The sequence below is a fragment of the Xiphophorus hellerii genome, chromosome 19, assembly GCF_003331165.1.
Source record: "Xiphophorus hellerii strain 12219 chromosome 19, Xiphophorus_hellerii-4.1, whole genome shotgun sequence".
Classification (NCBI taxonomy): Eukaryota; Metazoa; Chordata; class Actinopteri; order Cyprinodontiformes; family Poeciliidae; genus Xiphophorus; species Xiphophorus hellerii.
Genome location: NC_045690.1, coordinates 24,707,266 through 24,731,125, shown reverse-complemented (window position 1 = coordinate 24,731,125; position 23,860 = coordinate 24,707,266). Strand labels below are relative to the sequence as shown.

The 23,860-nt window shown below is 39.4% G+C and overlaps 1 protein-coding gene across 5 annotated transcripts in view; it reads right to left on the bottom strand.

The window, feature by feature from the left end:
• Window positions 1-23,860, bottom strand: part of slc4a11 (solute carrier family 4 member 11) — a 142,562-nt gene that overhangs the window by 35,258 nt on the left and 83,444 nt on the right. For 4 of the 5 annotated variants that reach the window (XM_032547115.1, XM_032547120.1, XM_032547116.1 and 1 more), the window contains 4 exons: window positions 23,055-23,087; window positions 17,078-17,159; window positions 12,770-12,893; window positions 5,009-5,218 (listed from right to left, as the gene is read on the bottom strand). In XM_032547115.1, the coding sequence (XP_032403006.1) occupies window positions 5,009-5,218; window positions 12,770-12,893; window positions 17,078-17,159; window positions 23,055-23,087 (449 nt within the window). The remainder of the gene's footprint in view (window positions 1-5,008; window positions 5,219-12,769; window positions 12,894-17,077; window positions 17,160-23,054; window positions 23,088-23,860) is intronic. The other variant, XM_032547117.1, reaches the window with a different exon arrangement.

Here is a 23,860-nt window from a genome sequence, read left to right as displayed (position 1 = left end):
ATCTTTTTCTCTGAGTGGCACTGAGCCCTTTTAGACCTGGGATAAATACCTGGCAAAATACTGAGCGACTAAAAGAAAAACAAGGACAAAAAAAACAAAAAAACGAGGGAAATGTCTAGGAGCCACGGCTTGTCAAGGTAACATTAGGAGGTGATGTTGGTCCGTGGAATTGAATAAAGCCCCTCTGGCGTGCATGTGTTTGTGTGTATGTGCGTGGGCGTTTGTGTAGCTAAGGGGTGGAGTGGCTTCTGACAGGACTGAGATGTAAGGTCATTTACCCACTGAGGAGGCCTGACAGAAGTTGATGCTGATTGATTAGGAGGAGAGAAAAGACGAATGAGTAAAGCCAGTTGAGTGAGCAGGACAGGGTGACAGGTGGTATGAAAGAATGAGGCGCCGCTTTAGGAAAAGTTTGAGCTGCAGTGGCTTGTAGTGTTCACAGTGTTGCAGGCAGTGAACACTGGCTCCACTCATCTGTTCAGTCCGCTGTAATCCAACTCTGTCTAAAACGTTCATTTGAGGAACTTTGGTCCGCCTAAATATCTAGGTCTCGGTTCGATTAAAGTGAACTCTGGCACGGTTCGAATGCCTTTGTGAACGGTAAACACTCCGAAAGCAGGAAGTGGACTGTAGCGCAATACAAATATGCGAGTCTAGGGCTAGCGGAAGAAATGACTTGAGAGAAATCCTTTTCTGAAGATGGAAGTTGTGCTCAGTGTCTTCAGAGATTTCCCTGTTGTTTCCTTTGGTGGTTATGGTGCAGAAAGCGAGAGGATGAACAGCTTTGGTTTGTTTGACTCAGTGCGGTGTGAAAGCAAACCACAGCAGCTGAAAATGTAACAAATGTTGCAACTTTGGTCCCAATCAAACCGAGTCTACCAGACTATCAGGTGTGAAAACACCTTCAGAAGTCACCTCTACTTATTAATTAGGGGACTTCTGAAGTTAAAGAAAGGTTTGGGACCTCAGTGAGCACTGCTCTATCCATCATCTGAAAATGGAAAGTGTGTGGCAAACCTACTAAGGCGTGGCAGTCTATCTGAAACTGACAAGTAGGGCAAGGAAAACATTAATCAGGGAAGCAGCCAGGAGGCAGGTGGTAAGGCTGAAGGAACTGCAGAGATCCACAGCACAAGCGGGAGCATCCGCTGACAGGACGAGAATTACTCATGGACTCCACAAATCTGGCCTTTTTGTAAAAGTGTCAAGTCATAGTGAGGAGAAAGATATAAAATACACCGTACACAGTTAAGCACAAATGGTGGGGGAAACAGCAAACATGGAAGAATGTGCTCTGATCAGATGAACTTAAACTTTTTGACCTGAGCAAAATCATGAAATTTTACCAAGTATTTTTTGTCTTGTTTCCAGTGCAAATGTTTTTTGTGTAAATTTAAGTGCACTAACTTAAAATGAAGTTTTCAGGAAGATATATGAGCTTGTTTCAAGTCAATAATTCCTTAATATTAATAAAAGGTACTAGTTCCATTGGCAAATTATTTCACTTATAACACTGGAAAAATGTCTTGTTATAAGTGAAATAATTTGCCAATGGAACTAGTACTTTATATTAATATTAAGGAATTGTTTGAAGCTCACATAACTTGCTAAAAAGTTATTTACAAGTTAGTTTGGTCTAATTTCAAGTGATCTAAGATATTTGTACTAGAAACCAGACAACATTTTTTTAAAAATATTTTGTGCTTTTGCAGTGTAAAAGCAAAAAAGGTATGTCTGATGAAAAACGCCAACACCAATCCCCACAAAACGCTGTGACAATGTTGTTGGCTCTAAGGACGACCCAAAACAGACATAGAGGACACAAAAATACGGTTAAAGAAGTGAACACAAACTTGAAAAGTATGTACCCACAGACCAAAGGCTAGAGACAAATACACAAACAGAACACTACTGAACACAATAATAACTCAAATACAAAGTCAGATGGGCAAAAAGAAATAAACAGATGAAAACAAGACATAAGAAGGACATAGAGCAGACAGAACCAAAATAAAACAGGATACTGCAAAATGAGAATGAAGAGTCAAAGTCAAGATACATCAGAAACCCAAGTATCTCATTTAAATCCATCTGTGTCCAGACACTCTGCATCCATAGTTTGAAAAAGAAATATAGATGCATAAAGCAATGAACGTTGTTTCTATAAAGTATTAACTTTGAAAAATAAATACAAATCCAGGCCACACTTTTCAGAATGTCATTATTAATAGTGCGTTCAGGTGGACTGAACGCACTATTAATTGTCATTAATAAAAAATCAGCGGCTTCCATCACTTTGAGATGATGTATCATATAAAATCCCAACAAAATACAATGAAGACTGTGGTTGCTGTGTGACAAAATGCTAAATAGTTTGTGGTGTCTAAACACTTTAGCCAAACATGGGTTAGGGATTCAAGTTGTTGAAGACGTAGTTGAAAAATAATAAACTTAAAGCAAAGAAGCAAACTAAATATAGATGTTCATTTTGCTTGAAATAATTCATAATGTTGCGATGCCTCTACAAAATGTGTGAATGCTACCCAAAATCCCCTTTTCCCCCAATTTTGAAAACCGATTTTAAAGCATTAAGTTCTGGTATCGGAAGAATCAATATTTCACTATCAATCCGCACATCACTAACGGCAACTCCAGAGATCGTTTAACTCCACTGATTAACGTTAATTCAGTTGCATCAGCCTAGCCATCATCTACTGCACCTTTTATAAGATTGACTTTTGGCAAATTTTCTAATCTTGGTTGGACATGGATGAGGATGGACAACCTTTTTCTGTGTATAAGGTACTGAGACAGACAATTTGCAGTTGTCTGTCTTTGTAAGATAAGCTACTTCTGAAGCTAGTTAGCATGTAATGGTATGCCAATTTCTACCTGCGGGTTAAAGAGCTGCTCTTGTGAATATGAGCTCTGAACAGTCATTAACCTCAACAGCTGTTGCTTAAAAATAATATCGACACAAGTTTTTGGTAGCTTCTGGTTTTTTTTTGGCTTCTCATTTGTAGCTTGTGATTTGGGAAATGACTAAAGGGCAATTCCGCCTAATATTTCACTAATATTAGGCTTGAGGATGTTTAATCTGCTGTCATTTAAAAACTTAAATGCAATTAGATTTAAAGCTTTAATTAGATTATTCCACACTGTTTGCAGGATATTTCAAACACTATTTTTGATTTGTGAATTTAAGTAGTCCCAGTTTGAAGAATAATCATTAACATGGCACTTTATTTTACAAATCAGAAAAAAGTTTCAGAAATAAATAGGGTTTGAATGATTTTACTATTAGCGTAATAATCTAGTCCAGGTTTGAACAGTGTAGGTATTGTATTTTATTATTCAAATAAAGCAGATTAAACACATGTGATGTAGTAAAAAATTATGTGGAATTGCCTTTTAAAAGCTTCCCAAATTGGAAACTAATCAGAAGCTAATTGTAGTAAACTGTACTAAAGCTTAATTTAGTTTGAGTTTTTATCTGGGTCTGTTTGCCATCAGATAAGGGTATTTAATATTGGCCATAACAAAAAGGAGACTCAGTTCTATGGCGTTTACAAAAAATAACGAGGCCTCCGTTGACATATAAAGGTGATTGTAGGCTTCATTGTGAATTGTGTTTAAAGCCATGACTCTAAAGTAGTGTCTCCTTTATAGAATCTGTGCTAAAACCAGTGTTAACACACTATTAAATAATTAAGTCATTTTTAAGTAATTAAAATGACTTTGTCTTGGCATCTTGAATTCCTGTATTATTGTATTTGAGCAAAAGAACTAAAGTAAGACTTGTTTTTCAAGTAATCCAAGCCATTGCCATGGCGAAGCCTTTGCCAGACACGTCTCCATCACGTATTGCACCATCTACAAGAAACTTTGGGAGTTGCGAGTGACGCTGTCCTTTACATTGTTGAGGTAAAATTTATGATACTTTTTCATCATTACATTGATTACAGTCCCTAAAACGTGGTTTGTTTTGTGATTGTTTTTCTGTATGTGCTCCAATTAGCAGATGACCCAACAACTTCAGTCAAACAAGACCACTTTTCAGCTCTGTGGTGATCGTAAAACTAACTGCCTACTGGCCATTGGAACCATGCCTGTCCTGATCTACTGAAAGGAGGACTGATAGTGTGATGTACTGTACATCATAGTGTGCTACTACACCTTTGAGCACGTGTGTGTGGCCACTCCTTTCTGTGCTGCTGACAGATGTCTGGAGAACGCCATGAATAAATGAGACAAGACTTCCACATATGAAAGGCTATGGCTGATTGGAAGAAGTTCATTGTGGAATAAGCTCCTATATTAATACTGTTGATGTCTAATCCCAAGATTTTTTTGCATTGGACAATTTGGTTTGCTTGACTCTTATGGCATCTTATGAGTGCGGCAGATGAGTTTGAGTTTTCACTGTTCTGTCTTTTCACGGGATTGTTTCAGAATCAGATGCCCATCCAGCCTTTAAATCCTGACCAGTAGTCATGTTTTGTTGTGTTTATGTGAAACTTAAACATAATAAAGAAGTGAAAAGTTATTGAACTCATGTCTTCATTCCAAAAGGCCGATAACATCTCTTGTTCCTGTATTGACAGGATCAATTTATTGATTTTTGCCTTAGCATAAGAACCTTGAGTAAAATATGCTATGACAAAATAGATATTTTAATCCTTCATAGCAATAAAACTAAACTAGTTTTAGATGCTTCAAGAAATTCAATGTCAAGTAACATTTTCTTTACTTGAGAATATTTTTCTTAAAATAAGATAATATATCTTACTTGTACAAGTAAAATTGGCTTGTTTTAAGTAAAAATACACAAATTTTAAGGTATTTGTAGATTCATCTTGGTTTGATATTTTTTCTTGTTTTGGAAAATTTTGACAAGATAAATTTTCTTTTTCTGTATGCAGATAATTTTTCTTATTTAAAAAAAAATGATACCCTATTTTTGTACTTTTTTTCCCTTGTTTTTGAAAAGGGACTTTTTGCAGTGCACCTTGAGAGGTTTGTGATTGCGGGGGACCGTCTCCTTCTTCCCCAGAGCGATGGGCTGCTGGTTGGCCGCTGTGAGCTGGTGCCTCTGGAACACCAAAGCCTCCTTAAACTCCTCCTGCGTCTTTGTCTCCAGCAGCTTCTGCCTGAAGGAGATGTCAGAGAAAAGGGTGCCAAACGTCCTGCCCAGCTCCATCGCTGTCTTGGTGCTTTTCTACGAGAGACAGAAAAATGACAAACACTGACTGTATCACACAGGCTATCCATCCATCCATCCATCCATCCATCCATCCATCCATCCATCCATCCATCCATCTTCTTCCACTTATCCGAGGTCGGGTCGCGGGGGTAGCAGCTTCTGGTGGACCAGAATCGCCTCGAAGCCGTACGGAAGTCTTTCTCCATGGCCTCTCCAAACTCCTCCCACGCCCGAGTTTTTGCCTCAGCAACCACCCGAGCCGCATGCCGCTTCGCCTGCCGGTACCCATCAGCTGCTTCCGGAGTCCCACAGGCCAAAAAGGCCCGATAGGACTCTTTCTTCAGCCTGACGGCAACCCTCACAGAAGGTGTCCACCAACGGGTTCGAGGGTTGCCGCCGCGACAGGCACCGACAACCTTGCGGCCACAGCTCCGATCGGCCGCCTCGACAATGGAGGCACGGAACACGGTCCACTCAGACTCCATGTCCCCCACCTCCCCCGGGACGTGTTCGAAGTTTTGCCGAAGATGGGAGTTAAAGCTCTGTCTCACAGGGGATTCCGCCAGACGTTCCCAGCAGACCCTCACAACACGTTTGGGCCTGCCAGGTCTGATCGGCTTCCTCCCCCACCACCGGAGCCAACTCACCACCAGGTAGTGGTCAGTGGACAGCTCCGCACCTCTCTTCACCCGAGTGTCCAAGACATACGGCCGCAGATCCGATGAAACAATGACAAAATCGATCATCGAACTGCGGCCTAGGGTGTCCTAGTGCCAAGTGCACATATGGACATCCTTATGCCTGAACATGGTGTTCGTTATGGACAATCCATGACGAGCACAGAAGTCCAACAACAGAACACCGTTCAAGTTCAGATCAGGGGGGCCGTTCCTCCCAACCACGCCCCTCCAGGTCTCACTGTCATTGCCCACGTGAGCGTTGAAGTCCCTCAGCAACACAAGGGAGTCCCCAGGAGGAGCACTCTCCAGTACCCCCTCTAAGGACTCCAAAAAGGGTGGGTAATCTGAACTGTCGTTCGGCCCGTAAGCACAAACTAGTCAGGACCCGTCCCCCCACCCGTAGGCGGAGGGAGGCTACCCTCTCGTTCACCGGAGTAAACCCCAACGTACAGGCGCCAAGATGGGGAGCAACAAGTATGCCCACTCCTGCCCAACGCCTCTCACCTTGGGCAACTCCAGAGTGGAAGTATGTCCAGCCCCTCTCAAGGAGGCTGGTTCCAGAACCAGAGCCATGCGTCGAGGTGAGACCCACTATTTCTAGCTGGAACCTCTCGACCTCACACACTAGCTCCGGCTCCTTCCCCACCAGAGAGGTGACATTCCACGCCCCAAGAGCCAGCTTCTGCAACCGAGGATCGGACCGCCAGGATCCCCTCCCTCTGCCGCCACCCATCCCACACTGCACCCGACCCCTTTGGCCCCTCTCACGGGTGGTGGGCCCATGGGAGGGGGGACCCATGTTTCCTCTTCGGGCTGAGCCCGGCCGGGCTCCATGGGTAAAAGCCCGGCCACCAGGCGCTCGCCATCGTGCCCCCCCTCCAGGCCTGGCTCCAGAGTGGGGCCCCGGTGACCTGCGTCCGGGCGAGGGAACGCCAGGTCCAATGTTTTTATCCATCATTGGGGTCTTTGGGCTGCGCTTTTTCTGGTCCCTCACCTAGGACCTGTCTGCCTTGGGTGACCCTACCAGGGGCATGAAGCCCCAGACAGCATAGCTCCTAGGATCATTGGGGCACTCAAACCCCTCCACCACGATTAGGTGGCAGACCAAGGAGAGGCTATCCTACTGTTTTAAAGTTTGCTTCAATTATTATTAGAAAAAAGGGGATTTTTTTGCGACAGAGCCAGACTAAGATTTTTTTTTAAATAATGTCATAATATTAGCACAACAAAAGACACAATATTGCTAGAAAGTCATGGAATTAATAGGAAAAATTGTTTTAATGAGAGCAAAACTTTGATAGAATTATGACCAGTCTAGTCTGTGATTCTTTCTTCAAAATACTCTGTAGTTTGTACAATTGTATCAAAGTCCTACAACTGATGACAATTTGATGCTAATGTTTTAAAATATTAAGTATACCATATTTATAAATACCAAAATATAACAAAAGGCTCAACATTTCCCTTTTTTCAAGTCAACTTTTTAGTGCAGAAGTTATAAAATTACTACTTCATTCTCTTAGTGTTGCTTCTTTATTCTGGTAGAATTTTGAGTTTATTCCTGCATCATCGAGACTTTATTCTCTATTACAACTTTAATCTCAAAGTTAATATCTTTTGTTAGTCTGGCACATTATTTTTGTCGTACATTTTATCTTTGATCTCGGAAAGCTCTATTTAAACAATTTCACTGATACATAAAACACCAAATGGTTTGATTACATCACAGCGCTCCATAAGATACTACTTTTTATCATAAACCATTAAAAATATTTATTTAAATAGAAAAATAACATGATTTATTAGGTACTTAGTTGACCGGTCATCTCGTTAATTTATGAGTAAACTGATTAAACTGATATTAAAAATAAAAGAAATCTATTTCATTTGATTCTTTAAAAACTAAATAAGAAAATATATTTCCATTATAAAAGCCACCGATGCCTTTAGCTATGTTGCTATAGGTACATGATTCACACAGATAGAAGACTGGTGGCCTCCATTTTCTGTGTCAATAATGGCCGACTTCTGTGCAGACGCAATAACATTTTAAACATTACTCAAATACCATTCGAAATAAACTCCGATGTTTTTGGATTGGAATCGCCTCCAATTAGTTAGCAAGTTTAGCCAAACGTAACTGAGTGCAGCGGCTGAGGGAAACCAAAAAGGGAAGCAACAACCTGAGCTCGCTGCGCAGCTCCAGCTTTTCCTTTATCCCTTCTGCAGGATAATGGGTCATGGGAGAATGAGGGAGGACTTGAGAGGCATCAACAGGAAACCAGAGACCATTTGTGCCCACATTTGTGCAGTGACCTGACTCCATCACAACTTGATGTGTGTGCCATGTTCCACACTGACAGGATACCAATGATGAACGGAGGACTCTGCATCAGTGATGCCTCATGCTCAGATGAGTCAAGGTGGACAGACAGCATTTGCCAGATGTCGACTTCTGTTTGATATTGGAATTCTGAGACGTTATTTTTTGCCGTGGCATTAGGGATGCCTTTCTTAAGATTATTTTTGATTCGTTTGGATGCAACGAATAGAACGGACCGTCTTAATGAGAGCCTTCAGCCATCGCGTCTTGCTTAATTTATGCTAAGGCAATTAAAGATCAGATGAGGAACAAAGTGACGGGAAAGGGTTAAAAGTCCTTTTGAATGTTTTGGCACTTCATGTGAGATCAAATATCCAATAAAAGTTAAAATATGGAACAGTAGTGAGCGTCCCTGGGTGACCTTAAGTTCAACCTTGGTTAGACTATGCAGCAGAGCAAAGATAAAAACCCAACTTGAAATGCTGTGGCATGACCATGAACAGACTACCCTTGTTTCAAAACATACAATATGGCTGATATAAAATAATTCTCAACACAATTAAATCAACACAAATGTTTGATGGCAGGTTTTGCTCCCCGCAATAAAGAAAATCAACATTTATGTTATATTATACTGCATCTTTTATCTGAATGTGAAAAAAAATAATCGAAAACAGAAGGAACCTGTATGGGGCAAACAGTTTCATTAAACGGTACCATTAATTTTGATCTTTTGGGCCATTTGACATCCACTGAACCTCTTCATCTTATGGCCTTTTGAGGCAATCCCTGTGCTAATTTTGTAGTTGCTTACGGTGAAAATCTCATGTTTTGATAGAGAACTCTGTGTTACAGCACTGATTCCAGAACCTGTTTCCAAATTTAAATCTACATGTTGAATTTTGAAGTGAGGTAAAGCTTAGCTCAAATGAAACATTACTGACATCCACATTTGTGCACTTTTTGCTGAACAGCAGGAGAATAAACTGAGACTTCAAAGTCTGCAAAACCTTTATGAAGGATTTTGTACGTGTGTGCGCGTGTACGTGCACGTGTGGGGGTGTGCGTGCGCATGTGCTTTCAGAAGGTTTTTTTGGCTTCATGTTTTTTGCTTCCTTAATAATCCCTCAAAGTATTTTCAGACGCTATTGTTTTGAAACCCAGCTTCACCAACACGAACCGTTTTAGATGCATTCTCTTAAAGAAATCATGAACGAGGAAGTAACTCGCCTTTACAAGCATAACTCTCTTTGAAAACCCTGAGCTGCATACTTGGGCCGGTAGTGTGGGGACATTGGAAGATCCTATGAAAAGAGATTTTGGAGGAAAGGAGGCAACTCCTGCTGCACTGCATGCGTGTGGTTTTGTTCTGTAGTCATTTTTATGTAAAGTTCAGCTCAAGAGGAGTGTGTGGTCATTATTATTAAACTACAGCTAACAGGGATAGATTGTTTATAAGTCATATAGAACAATTATACAAATCTAATCTGCCCTTTCACAGGAGGATGAATGTATCATGTCAGTGTCGGCCTGTGGCGTACACCCCAACTTGATGTCATCTCTAGGCTAAAGATTGGATTGCTCTTTGCCAGCCACGTGAACAGGACATTAGTGCCATGACTGGGTGTGTGACCGAGTACATAAACTTCTGTTTGGACAACACCGTCCACCAGAACAGTGAAATGATTCCTTAATATTACGCTTTGTGTCACCAGTGAACTAAAGGAAGTGTTGAATAAGAAAAAAAAAACAAGCCTTCAGGGACTGAGGAGAAAATAGAAGCAGCTCAAAGTCAAAATTAGAGACGACATTTAATTTCCCTTTGGGATCAATAAAGTATTTCTGAATTTGAATAAAAATGAGATTTGAGTCCAAGACGTTTTTCCAAGTCTGAAATCTGCTTAAGTCAGACTTGAGTTACCGTCTGTTACTTTTAGACCATGTGTAAAGAGAAAATGTGTTTGTGTGTGTAAGTGTTGTTTCTATGCAATCTGACCTGTATGTTGCAGTTGAGTGATTTTGATGAGCACAAAAACCAGTCATCGAGGAGACATTCTCACAGAACATGGATTTCTAAAACATATTTTGTCGCAGCTTGTTCTGCCTTTTGTGCTCTCTCGAGAAAAGTAACCCTGAAAACCCTCTGTCACAGCTCTGACTGCGAGAGTGAATCCTCGGCACCGAACCTCCCACTGTGAAGAAAAACAGAGCAGCCTTATCGAAAAGCAACAGTGGAAAAGGTCCAGAAAAACTGTCACCATATTGTTGTGGGGATGTTCAGCAGTCGTGTGGTAAATGGCTTAAGACGAAGCTTAAAAGAGGTTGGAACAAAATATTTTGATAAGCTTCTTTATGTATTTACCAATGTTTCACAGACATGTGACCGTCTACCATTTATTTTTATCCCATCAAAACTGATTCTGATTAAATTGTAACTGAAGTCGCCTTCCTGAATCAAATGCTTACAAATCACCTTTAAGCTATTAAGCCAAACTATGTACAAATTTAGGCAATTTTTTTAAATACTAACACATGAAGATGAATGAAAATGAGGGGAAATGAAAGCCCTGCATCTTTTTCCTTGAGCGTCACTATTATGATGGTCCCTATAAAATCATTAGATTTTATAGCACATAAAACCATAGAAAATATGTTGAAGGCCGCGGCGGTAACGCCTCAAAATGTTGACATTTTTAGAGGATATTCACACTGTTGTGAAACCATACATGAAACCAAGTAATGAAATAATAATAATTTTAAAAAATCTAAAAGTTCTTGCATGCTAAATATATTTACCATGGGCAATTAAGCAAAGAAAAAGAAAAACAACTTCTCTGAGGGTTGTTGACTGACTAGTGATGGAAAATGCTCCAGCAAGACGGATATAGATTAACACACTGTACGTTCACTGAGCAGAGAAATTCTCATTATTATCATCGTGCCCCTTCAAAGATGTTCTCTTGCAGAGGAAGTCACCATAAAGCATAATTGAGGCATAATAGGTCTTTGTGTTTACTTGGGGCTCAGAATAATGTCTCTCAGAATGCCATTAGTGGCTTTGATTGCTGCCTCTAAGACCGGCGAGGAGAATCCTGCAGGAACTACAAAAAGGAACAAAAATAAATAAGGGCTGGTGTGGGAAAATGAGATAGAGACCAGATACTCAAACAAGCTGAAAATATATTATAGTTAGCTGAGGCATCTCTGATTGCAGGCTAGCCCCTCCCCCCTCTCCACCATGCATGACCGTACTGGTGAAACTGGTGTGTTCTTGTCGGTTTGGGCAAATAAAGTACTCGAGGACAGAATGAGACAAACATTTTTTGGTTTTTCTAGCAATAAAAGGCAGATATTGGGAGGTGGCTTTCTTGCTGGAATGGGGCAACACTCAGCCTTCTGACGACAGGGGAGTGATGTGTAACTGTGAATGCATTTATCCAGGTATGTATTTGTGCTAAAAGCTCGAGATGGAGCAGAAAGGAACAGAAAGGTTGAGCTGTTTTATGGCTGCCAGAAATACTTCACATTTTGATGGAACAAAAGGAGATTCGACAATAAAAAAATAAATACAAAAATGTAACAAAACTATTTTTATCTAAACCCCCAATAAATATTTAGATGAAAACTTTAAGCATATTATCAAAATAAACTGTGATTTGTAATAAGCTGCAAATGGGTCTTAGATTTTCTTTCACTAATGGCTTTCTTTCTACCATCCACATTTGTCCAGAGGTAGATGGCCATGTCACAACAGGTTCTGTCGTAGAATGTAAGTTTTTGAAAGACGGATATCGTTTTATATCCTATCTCTGCTTTTAACTTCTCCAAAGCTTCCTCCCAGAACCTTCCGGCCTGTTCCTTGGTCTCCATGATGCTGTTTGTTCTCCAGCGTTTTCTAACAAACAAAGGAGGATTTCACATAACAGTTGGCGTTATAGTCAGACAAATTAGCAAATATTGATAACAGCACTCACTTAAAGTGCATTCCTCTTTCCCACATTAAGAATAAACAAAGATACAAAGTGAGAGTTGTGTATTATATATTTTTGAATGTTCTCCTGAACCATCTTGTTGGTTGGACTCTGGGGTTGTGCAGACTGACTTTCCTCTTTGAGATGCATTCACATGTAGGTTGGATCTTTTTACTAATGAAGTATTTTTGTGAAGCAATTGGTGATGCTGTGTTTGTTAGGCTTGTCCAAATAAAGGCGGATGAATACCTAATTTACATGCAACAATTTTTTATTTTTTTGCTTTGTTTTTGTAGAAAAGCATTTTGCTTTCGCTTCACTATTATTGCTTGAATTTGTGTTGATCTATGACAGAAAATCCCAATGAACTTAAGGGGCATGAATACTTTTGCAAGTCACTTGCAAGTAAATATGGAAAACCTGATGTTGGCATTTTTAATGATTAATGAAAAAAATCAACGTTCAAAATGGCTGGCGTTACAAAATTGGGAAATCTTACACACAAATTACAATCATTAAATATAAGTAACAGGTAAAAGAAATATATATGGAATCATGAATGATAAAATGTAAATCTTGCCGCAGGTGTTACCATTTTGGACGGGGCGAGTATCAGGATGACATAGCGGACCTCGCAGCAGTTCTCCCCCCAGTTTTGCGGCCTTTCCAGACGAGAGATACACACATGACGCCTCTGGAGATGTTTGACGTTGCAGCTGCAGAGAGTGGAAGAAGGAGGAGTTTTTTTTTTTTTTTTTTACAAATGTCAGTGCCTCAGTCCACCAGCGGTGCCCTTCATTTCCATAGATTAACCTCTTTCTGTGGAGCAACAGTTAGACAGCATTCAAATTTTCTGGCTAGACTTGTGTTCGCTCACACGTGACCTCACAACTGGAAGGAAGTAAAAAAAAATATTCATCTGTCACTTTTCTCAGATCAGAAACCACAATAAAAACCAACATTATAAACACAAAAGGTAGAATAATAAAAGATAAAACAGCAAATATTTAACATCGTACAGCACAGAAGTGGTTACCAGCCTGTCGGGATGAATTTTCTTCAGCTTCTTTCTAAAAGAATCAACAGAATGATGAAGGCAGCGGATTCCACCATCTGGGGGCCACCGCTCTAAAAGATTTCTCCCCTCTGGTCTTAAAATGTGTTTTGAGGAATCATTAACAGCCCAAGACGGGACGATATCAGACGGCCAGAAAAGCTGTAAGGCTCCAGATAGTCAGAGATAAAGGCTGGGGCTCGACCACATGGGGCTCCATGAGTAAGGACTGAAATTTTAAAACGAATTCTAAAATGTGTTGGTGGGGACTGGAGATGGTAAGCATGTAAAAAGGTTCTGATAATCAAGAGGAGATGAAATAGACGCATGAAGAATCGTCTCTAATTCAGCTTTTAAACACCACAGTTTGTTGTTTAGAAATATTTCTCAGAAGGAAAAAAGTTTACTAGTACTCCAGTGGGATTGCAGAAGAGAGAAATTTTCCTGGGGTTTGGTTTGGCAGAAGACGCCAAAATACCAACAAATAACGCTTGAAATATTATGTTAGCTTAAAAGAACAGAAGAGCTGAATATCATCAGCATGGAGAGGTTAACTCACATCAGACAGATTTCCTTCTTGTTTGGCAAAGGGGAAAATGTACAAAAGAAAAGCTCTAAATACTGAGCCCTGTGGTACCCCACACAAGTCTGACTACACCTTGGAGCCTATAGTTAATCAGAATACTGTGATCAATAATGTGTAAGGCAGATGCAAAATCCAGGAGAAACATTACAGAGGATGCTCCAGAGTCAGCCAACATGAAATTATTAGAAACTTTGAATAAATCAGTTTATGTGGAATAAAGTTTATAAAAACCAGACTGAATTTCACAAGTTTTTCCATAAAAGAAATGAGCTTTTCTGACACCATTTTCTAGAAGTTTTAAGATAAAGGAGATATTGGAGAAAGGTCTGCAATGTTTATGCTGTTAGATCCAATTATCACTTCTTTCATAAGGGCTCAACAATAGCATGCTTAAAAGAAATTTCGACCTGTTCAAAATGAATATTGCGAATTCCTGTTATACTTTATTAGAGCTAATGGCAGGAAACACATTTTTTAAACTACGTAGCAAGCAGGATGCCGTTTGGACAAGGAGACATTTTTATGTCATCCTGTAACAATGAAATGTCAGGGAGAGTTACTGGATCAAACACACTGAGAGACTGAGAAAATGGAGAACCAGAAACAAAGTTATTCAGCTTAATTCAATAAAACTTGATCTATCCCTGAGGGGAAATTAAACAGGTGCAGAGGGCAGCAGCAGAACATATGAACACACACATATAACCACACAAAAAAACAAGTTGTGACACATTGGACATTATTCCCCTGACGTTATTGACTTTCATAAAAAAGAAAGAAAGAGAGAAAGTCATCACTGTCGGTTTTAGAGGACATGGATAATGCGGGGCCACGGGGGAAGCAAGAGAGCTTTTTGTTTCAAACAGGACTTAGAAATGTTCTTATGTAATCCCATTCAGTACATTTTTATACATTTATAAGAGAATCAAAGTTTCTTAAGGTGGAGCCTGTGCTGTTCCACCTTAACCCTTCCAGACCGAACGTAGCGGCGACGATCCAGCCAAATTTGCAGTGCCATAGTTCCGCCGCACTTTGCGCTATCTGAGAAATTCCACTGGTTTCTGAAAGGGGAAACATTGTGCTTTCCGGAGAATATTAGGTTATTACAGTAATTTCACCCCCGCGGTGGCAGGGAGTGAAATTAATCTGAGGAGCATTCTTTTAATAGACGGTTAATTGCAAAAATAACTTGCAGGATACTGAAAGTTTCAGTTGTTATGGATAAATGGGCACATATATATTTACTCACAGGACATTTAAAGAACTGTGCACAAGTAAAATAAGCAAAACTATCCAGGCAGACATTTGAAACTTATAGGGTTAAGACAGTTTCTTTGGGATTTCTCAATTGATTCATTTATCCATGAAGAAGCTTTTTTTTAAAGGGGATTTCCACTGGTACCAGTATGCTAAGGATGTCTGAGTGATGATTACTAAAATGCCAAAGCAACATCAACATTAAAGAAATCCATCAGTAAAGACAAATCAACAAATCACAGAATATCTGAGCAAGATCCTGAATATTGAATACATAACACTGAACAAAAATGTAGGATTAAAAAAAACTCAAAAAATCACAGCTTTTCTTTTTGCTTTTCCAGTTAACAAGATACATGAATTATTAGATGTGGGTTGAAAAGATCTTCCTGAATTCAACAAATCATTTGTGTTCCTGCTTGAAAAAAAATAGAAACATGTCAGTTAGCGGCAGACATTAAAATCTGATGCTATGCTGATTCTCTCCTCGGTGTTGACCCTCTCCCGCGGTGGACTTTAACACTATCAGCATCGGCTAACTTCCTCCTTTGCTCTTATAATTACACAGGGAGAGAGAAAGCTCTCTGAGTTGAATATCAATGTGCTGTTTTGAGATACTTGTACAAATGACTGATGCTGTCCTACCAAGCATGAAACTCTTTAGAGGGTACATTATCATTTCATAGATACTTTCCGGTCTTTAAAAAGGATTAAAAAAAATAAGTAAAAGAGGTGACACACACGAGGTAAATAAATAAAATCCAGTGCAATGGATTCCCTAAAGAAGTCGCCTAATTAGCAGATAGAATCCAACTACCAGGTTATGCAAAGCAACATAACAAGCTTTAAGTTAGTTCTTATTGAGCGCGGTTTAGTTCACCAGAACATTCCAATCCACCTGAAAAACCCAGAGAGTTAATCAAGAGGAGCAGCCAAGCTGAACGCCACCACTCTGAAGAACCTGCGAAGATCCGCTTAGACGGGACAGTTTGTTAAGAAGTCAACTATTAGTTATGCAAGCATGTACTTTACACAAGAGCTACAGGACTGTGCTGAAGAATGGGCAGAACTTTTAGTGGGGAGGTCAGAAAAGCTGATGGAGACATAAGTCTGAATTCTTGAAAGGTTCTTGCTCAACGACTCAGGAGCTAAACACAAACACATATTTCAGATTTGAATCATTTCCCCCCTAAAATAGTTATTACTGTAATGTTTCAGTATGTTTGATAGGTCCAGTAGCTTCGATGCTTTTGTTCAGTTTTTCTCTCTTTATGCAGTGGTTATTTAGTCAGAAATACAAAAAAATCTGTTATAGATGCAGAATATTTTTATTAAAAATATATGTTTTTTACATATGAATTAAAACTGAGACAAATAATGTGTGGAAAAAAAACCCCTCCAGTTTTCTCCCTATTGTCCTGCTGCAGAAATGCACTGCCGCCAGTCAGAAACAACCAATCAGAGCAAAGGGGAGGGGCTTTGCGCTGTCAGTGAACCTCAACCTGCCGTGAATGCGCAAGCTAGTTAGCATGACCACTGATGGTGGCAGATAGAGTTTTCTGGTAACTGTAATTTGTTTCTCCACCATTAGCACAGCTGCTGCGCAAACACAAGCTTGATTGACAGCGCTAAGACCCTCCTCCTGGCTCTGATTGGTTGGTTTTGGTCGGGAGCGGTGTGTTTCTTCAGACGACAATAGTCGGTCAGGGAGGAAGAGGAGGAGCTTGATTATTTGATAGATTATCTGACTTTTGTTATACTGTCACAAAATAGTGAAAGTTTTCAGAAATATATCAAATGTACATACTGCAGCTTTAGATGTATGTAATTACAGGTGCAATAAAAAGCAAAAGCTTAAGAAATATGGTCTTGTTTATCTTTTTTTTTTTCATCAAATTGTGTCAAAATTAAAGTATTTCTTTCATGCTAATGTTTGAAAACAAACACCAAAAAAGCTCTGGCATCATGCATGAAAATACCCAGACGGAGGAACAGATGCTTACAGGATGCAGAGCCAGGACTGCTGGTACTGGACTCCGGTGGCTGTCGCCGTCACGCCTTGGATTGTCTCAGACAGCAGATGAACTGTAGGTCAGATGTCAGACACAAGTTAGCTAAAGATAACATTCATTCTCATCGCCACATTGAGTTTGCCACTCAAAAATATCATTTTTCCAGTGCAACAAATACAGCTGCTTCATGGCAACTTAATGTTTACTTGGCAGAGCTGAAATATAAGTAACTATATTTCTAGTTGACTTAGAGCATTAATGTCTTTGCAAAATGTCTAATTTCATCATATAATGGGTTAAAACAGAGTGTTGGATAGGAAGGTATTGCCTAACATACTGTGCAAAGACTCTCCATATAATGTCTACATCAGACATATCTAATGAGCTTCTGCTTTAGACAGTGACGCCTGGCTGCACCGAGGAAACATCAGACCACGACAAGCTAATAAGGATGTCCATCCAACCTTGGGGAAACACCAGCAGTCATTTTGAAAAACACATTTTAATATGCTGACATATTTATGCTGCAGAATGATTAAACGGGGAGCGCTGCTGAGGGCAGGACGTTGCTGCCGGATAACAGGAATCTCCAGGATGACTTCACATACACTAAAAAAGGATGAATTGCTGGGTTTTGAGGGATTTTCTTTCGCGGGGACTGAATATGCCAAGACCATTCGGCTTGTTTTTTTGTCTCGTGGCATCCTCTTTAGCTAATCAGCAATAGGAAAATGACAGGCTGGAAATGTTTTGTATCATAAGCAGCGGGGATGATCATTTCCATATCATTCTGATTTTCCCTGCCAGTGATTTCTTTCTTTCTGCGCGTCTTTGTCTTTCTCTCCATCACTCTTCTTTTCTCTCCCTCTGCCATGCCATCTCATCAATAAAGTATCCTCCATTCATGCCAGAAAATGATGGGCGTCACCATGACAACAGTATCGCTGTGCTCAAGGAGCAAGAGCGCAGAGGATAATAAAGAGGTGTGTGTGTGCGCGTGTAGCCAAAAATTAAGAAAGTAGAGTATAAAAGAGACGAGAAGGACAAGAAGGGAAAAGAAGCGGTTGCATGGCGTGAAAGAGAGAGAGAGGAAATAGAGAAATAAATAGAAAAGGAAACAGGCAGGAAAGGAGAACAAGAGGGAGTGCACATGGGGAGAGGAAGAAATGGAAGCAGGGCCGATATGAGTAAAAGCACACAAGGGTGGGGGGGGAGGCATGAAAGTCAAAAAGGGAAAAAAAAACACAAAACAAAAAAAAAACCTCCCAAAAAACCAGACAAGATGAATAGAAAAGGAGGAAACAAAAAGAGGGCAGAGAAATATAGGAGATGGACAGGGATTCAATTCAATTAATAGCAGTAAGCCTGACAGCCAAGTAGTAATCAAAAACCATCCAATTTCCCATTGACGTCAGGGACGAGATGAGGGGAGAGCGGGAAATGGAGACAGACAAACGGCAGAGGAAGAAAAGATTAAAAGGAAAAGAGAAGGGGGATTAAGGATAAAAAAGAAAGTAGCAGAGGTTACAGGAGAGTGGAGGAAAAACACAGAGCGAGAGCAGCTAATGTGCTCACCAAGGTCACATGGTTCTCTAAGCCAACAAACTATCAGGCTAACGTCACACAAACGGAGAAGCTAACGGCTAATAATACAGTTAGGAGTGATAAACATGTCACTTAATATTTTTGCTATAATTGCTTTGTATAATTTTCATGTCTGTGCGCTGTACACACAAGTCAGTGCACAACGTGAACACAGTGCATCTACAAGGTTTACTCTCTCAACTCATAAAAAAAGAGACACTATTTTTCATTTTTAACTATTTTTTAATTCAATCTAGCAGCACTTCCTCATTTACTGAAATACTTTTAATGCCTTTATCCATGTGACTGTTGAGATTTATTTGAATGTAACACCAGTTTTAATATAAAAAAGAAATGATACTGAATAAATGGGAGGTTCTGACTAAGGGTTTTCACGCCTAGAGTTGGTGTTTGCTTTGGTTCGAATCAGCTGAAGAGTTTGTTATCTTGCAACTTTTTTTTTTTTCCCTGTGGTTTGGTTTCTTTTCAAAGAGAGTAAACTCCAAACGATTAAAAACCTAAACAAACCAGGCCAGAATGTTTAGTCAGTTTATTAGTCAGATGGATCCGGGGCATGCAGAAGAATCAAATGTTCCAACATCTGTTACTTAAAACAGCTAAAGCGCTGCAGACTTCTTGTGCAACAGTTAAGGATCTGTGTTTGTGATTCAACTATAAGAATGTTGCAAAAAAAAAAAATTGCATCTACTGGAGAAAACGACTGACCAAAAACGCACTCCTTTTTTCACCTCCTCCCAAAAAAACAAACAATATCTATGATTTCTAACTCCTCCGCAAATGATGAAACAAATCTGGAACATTTTGGACGGTGTGCACCACATTAGATTTATCGTAAAAATAACACATTTCATAAAAACACACATTGTACCAACAGTCACATGTGGTAGAGATACTGTGATGGGGCTGGTTAGAGGTTTTCAGACCAACAAGTCTGAGTATTGCAGTGATCCAAAGCACAAGACGACACAAACCTGAGATGAAATGGGATTACATTGACGAAGCTTTTCATGCTCAGCAATTCCATCACAGTGATGCAAAAAGACTCAATAGAAGAGTAAATGTTGTATTTTCTCAAATAGTCTTTGATATTTAGATACTTTGAATTGGAAATATCAAAGTGTGGAAAAAGAGCAAAACAGTTGAAATCTGTATTAGGCAAACACAAAGAAAACTTAGCAACAACATTTTGTTAGCAAGAGATGGTTTTGTAGCTTTCCTCGAATCCAAAAGTTTACATACATGTATTCAGGGTCAGAGGTAACTATCTTTTAAACTTCATGATTTGGGTTAAATGCTAAGTTTTCTGGCATTTAGCAAATAGAAATAATTTTGGTAATTCTAACTAAGCTAAAATAATAAACGTTTGATCTGATTTAACTAGACAGTGAGAAAAAAAATTGTTTGTCATGTTTTTTGCTTTGTTTTCAGCAGCAGGGTCACAGTCTGTTCGGAAATCGTACGCATCTGTGTATTTTACCACTTCATATTTCACTAAAAGTGAGAATGAAAAAAAAACTTGTGCAAGAGGTTTTTGTGTAAATATCTCATGTTACAATTGGGAAACTTGTGGCTTTTAGACCAGTGGAACAAAATTAGTAAGTTACGGTGTTCAGTTTATGTCCAGGTACGGTTAGTAGTCTGGAAATTACGGTAATTATGCTCTGTGTGGCTGATTTAAAAAAAAAAAAAAAATCCAATTTAAAAGCAGGATTTTATGGCTAAAACTCTTAAGTCGAGTGTGTATGGATAGACTGCTGGTGTGATCGTCTAGGTGACTAATTGAGATTTCTTCAAATCTTGTCATTGAAGTGAAGATTTCCGCATGGTTTCGTCAGTATTTGCCATACAAACATCGCTGTTTCTACACGCACACACACACACACACACGCCCACACACACAAAAGATCACACACCCCTACACACAGCATATCAAACGTGACAAACTTCAATGGAAAATAATAAATAAATGTGAAGGAGGCAATAATGGATGGCTGGATAGCCCACTTTCATCTTTGGGTTCTTGGTGGAATCATTTATTGTGTTATCCATGCAGTTTGGTTGTAAGGTAGAAAAAACAGATTACTGCCCCCTCCTCCCTCCAGATCCCATAAGGTAGTAAATAATTTGTGACTGACAGCGACAAATAAGCGCGAGATGAATTTATAAACATGCTAAACCGGGCCAATAATTCAAATGTTAATATTTCGTTTGGTCTGTGTGCCAGTCGAACATCAAAGAAAAGGAGAACATCTACAGAGATGAGCTTCTACAAAAGAACACAGAGGTTATCAGCGTTTCTTTAATTTGTACAAAAAAAGAAAAGAAAAGCCCCCGGCCTTCACATATAAAAACCTTTTCTATTATGCCCTGAGGTGTTCTTAATAAAGATCATGTACTGCAAAAAAAAAAGAAGAAAAAAAAAACAAGAAAAGATCGACTGTGGCCTCGACCATTGTTCGACCTGTCAGTAAACACACACTCACGAACACACACCACAGAGGAGGGAAAGAAAAAAATGATTGGCTTCTTGTGAGTGTGAGGAGCTTTGAAGACGGTGATTAAACCAGGGGAGTGTTCCCTACTGAGGAAGCAGGTGAAACGTTTACAGTAATAATCCATCATAGCCAATCACCTTGCAGCGCACACAGGCTATGATGTCAAACGGTGATGAAAGGGGTCACTGGGACTGGGTCAGAGGTCACACTTTATTATCCCTGAGAGGCTTTGATGAAATTTAAATCATGTTTTATAAAACTCTTTGTTTCGTCATGTTACAACCACAAACATCAATCTGTTTTTATTAGAATTTGAGACGACAGACCGACGCAATTTATCTGCATTTGTGAAGTGGCAAGAGAAAGAAATCAAGTTTGCAAAATAAATTAAAACTATTTGTTACTAAATATTTGGAATTGGGACAGCAGTCACATAAACAAGTGTGATTTGAACAACAAAACCGCTCACAGTAACTGCATTTAATCCTATTTTTAAATTTAGGATTAAATTTAAAAATTTAATCCTAAATCAATGAGTGTATCAATGATACACTCATTGAATAAACAGTGGAGAAAACTAACAATCCCGACAGCAGGGACAGTTTGGAGGGTTTTTAAACATCACCAATTGGAATTTATGATAGCGATAAATCAAAATTCTTATTACGATAAGAAATTTATCACAATAAGTGATAAACAATGCGATAAACGCCCACCCCTACAGTCATCTCAGAAAGAGAAAGTTGTATGTTATGTAGAATCATCACACAGAGAAGAATATTCCAAGCCTTTGTTTCTTGTAATTTTGATGTGAAAACTCCAAATTCAGCGTCTCAGAAAACGAGAATGTTATGAAAAAGGTGCTAAATGGAAACTCTTGGTGTCATCAGCTAATTAAAACACCTGCAAAGGTTTCCTGACCCTGTAAATATTCACCTGTCACAAAGTGGGGAAACCAGGAGGTCATTGCTTTAGAAGTTGGTTGTTGAGAGTTCTGTTTCCAAATATATTCACAGAAAATTCAGTGGAAGGACAAATTGTGGCAGTAAAACATGGAACAGCACCAGGGAGAATGACTTGGTACTTGCAATTTGACAAAATGCAATGTCATTTCTTGTTTCATAATTGAAGACTCTTATATTTTAGTGCCTCCTGCTGAAATGTGCCCTGAAAATAAACCTGACTTTGACTTTAAAACATGTGTCATAGACTGATCTAATGTGATATTCAGACTTTCTGAGACACTGAATTGTGGCTTTTCTTTGCCTATAAGCCATAATCATTAAAAATGTAAAAGGTAATAAATAAATAAAATCATGAAATATTTCACTGTGTAATGAATCCCTATAAAATGACTGTTTCACTTTGAGATAACTGGCAAAAATATATAAATATATACATCTACACCAAACAAGCCGGATTTTTTTCAGCAACGTTTTTTTAAAAACCATGTATCCTGTTCCTTCCACGTCATAATTATGTGCTGCTTTGTAATGACTGCAGTTGTAACGTGATCAAAATTTAAAGTGTTGAATGAGTAAGAACCTGAGGGCAAAACAAGTAGCTGTCTCTTTCTTTCTTTTCTTCCTTTTTCTTGTTGCACAAGAAAAGAACCTAAAGTAACGGACTCTGCTGGATGGACCTGCGGCAGATTTAAGGGGCAGGTGAAGAGGCATATCTGTGACACTATGAAATTTCCCTGGTGTCTGTAATCATTTGATGACTAGATGGAGCAACCCAGTCCTGAGTGTGGAAGGAAAAAAAAAAACACAAATGGCATACTGATGGTGATTGGTAGAGAAGTGAACGACTGATTGCAGCCTCGCAGGGGCTGATGCTGACATTTTCATCCAATTAACACAGCTTACCGTCATCAAAGAAAACGAAACTTTGAGACTTCTCTGCATGTGCAGCAGGTGGGAGAAAAAAAAAAACCAAGAGAAAAAAAAACAGTCAGTACAGTCACCAGTAAGCAGTTTCTTAGGTTTAGGTTTTATACATACCCCCCCCCCCCCCCCCACCCCACACACACACAGCCGAGCCAATCCGGTCGCACGTCCACACATTTGCTGGTTAACAGATATCTCTGCTGAACAGAAGCTTCATTTCCTGCCCTCCTTTACCTCATGCATATTAAATATCCTATTCTAAAGAAGATCCCTCAAAGTCATATCGTTGTTGGCGGGACTGAGATCTTATCTTCATTATTATCTAAAGGCTATTACCAAAAACTGGATTTTATCACTGATAGCAGTTCTGCATTTGCTTGGTTCAAAGAAACCCCAAAGATGTCAAAGAGGAGATCAGGATGAGGAAGAAAATGACCAGCGTTTGAGCTGATGCAAGCCTGCAATGAATGGTTTTAATTCAATGTTCTGATAACACCAGCAGAGGAAAAAATAAAATAAAATCTCACATCGCTGGACATAAGTTAGTGTTATTAATGTCTATCAGGGAAGAGCTGCCGGTATTCAGAAAACATTTCTTTCAATATTTGAACTAAAACAGATTTTTTTGGTCAATTTTTAAAACCAAATAAGAAAAGGAGAAACAAACAAGAAAATGCTGAAATGCACTTTCAAAAGGTGCAACACTTTAACTAGATTTGTATCGCAACTCCTGTTGCAAAAGCATCATTAGGGAAAGACAGACAAATACAAATGAAAAGAAAGAA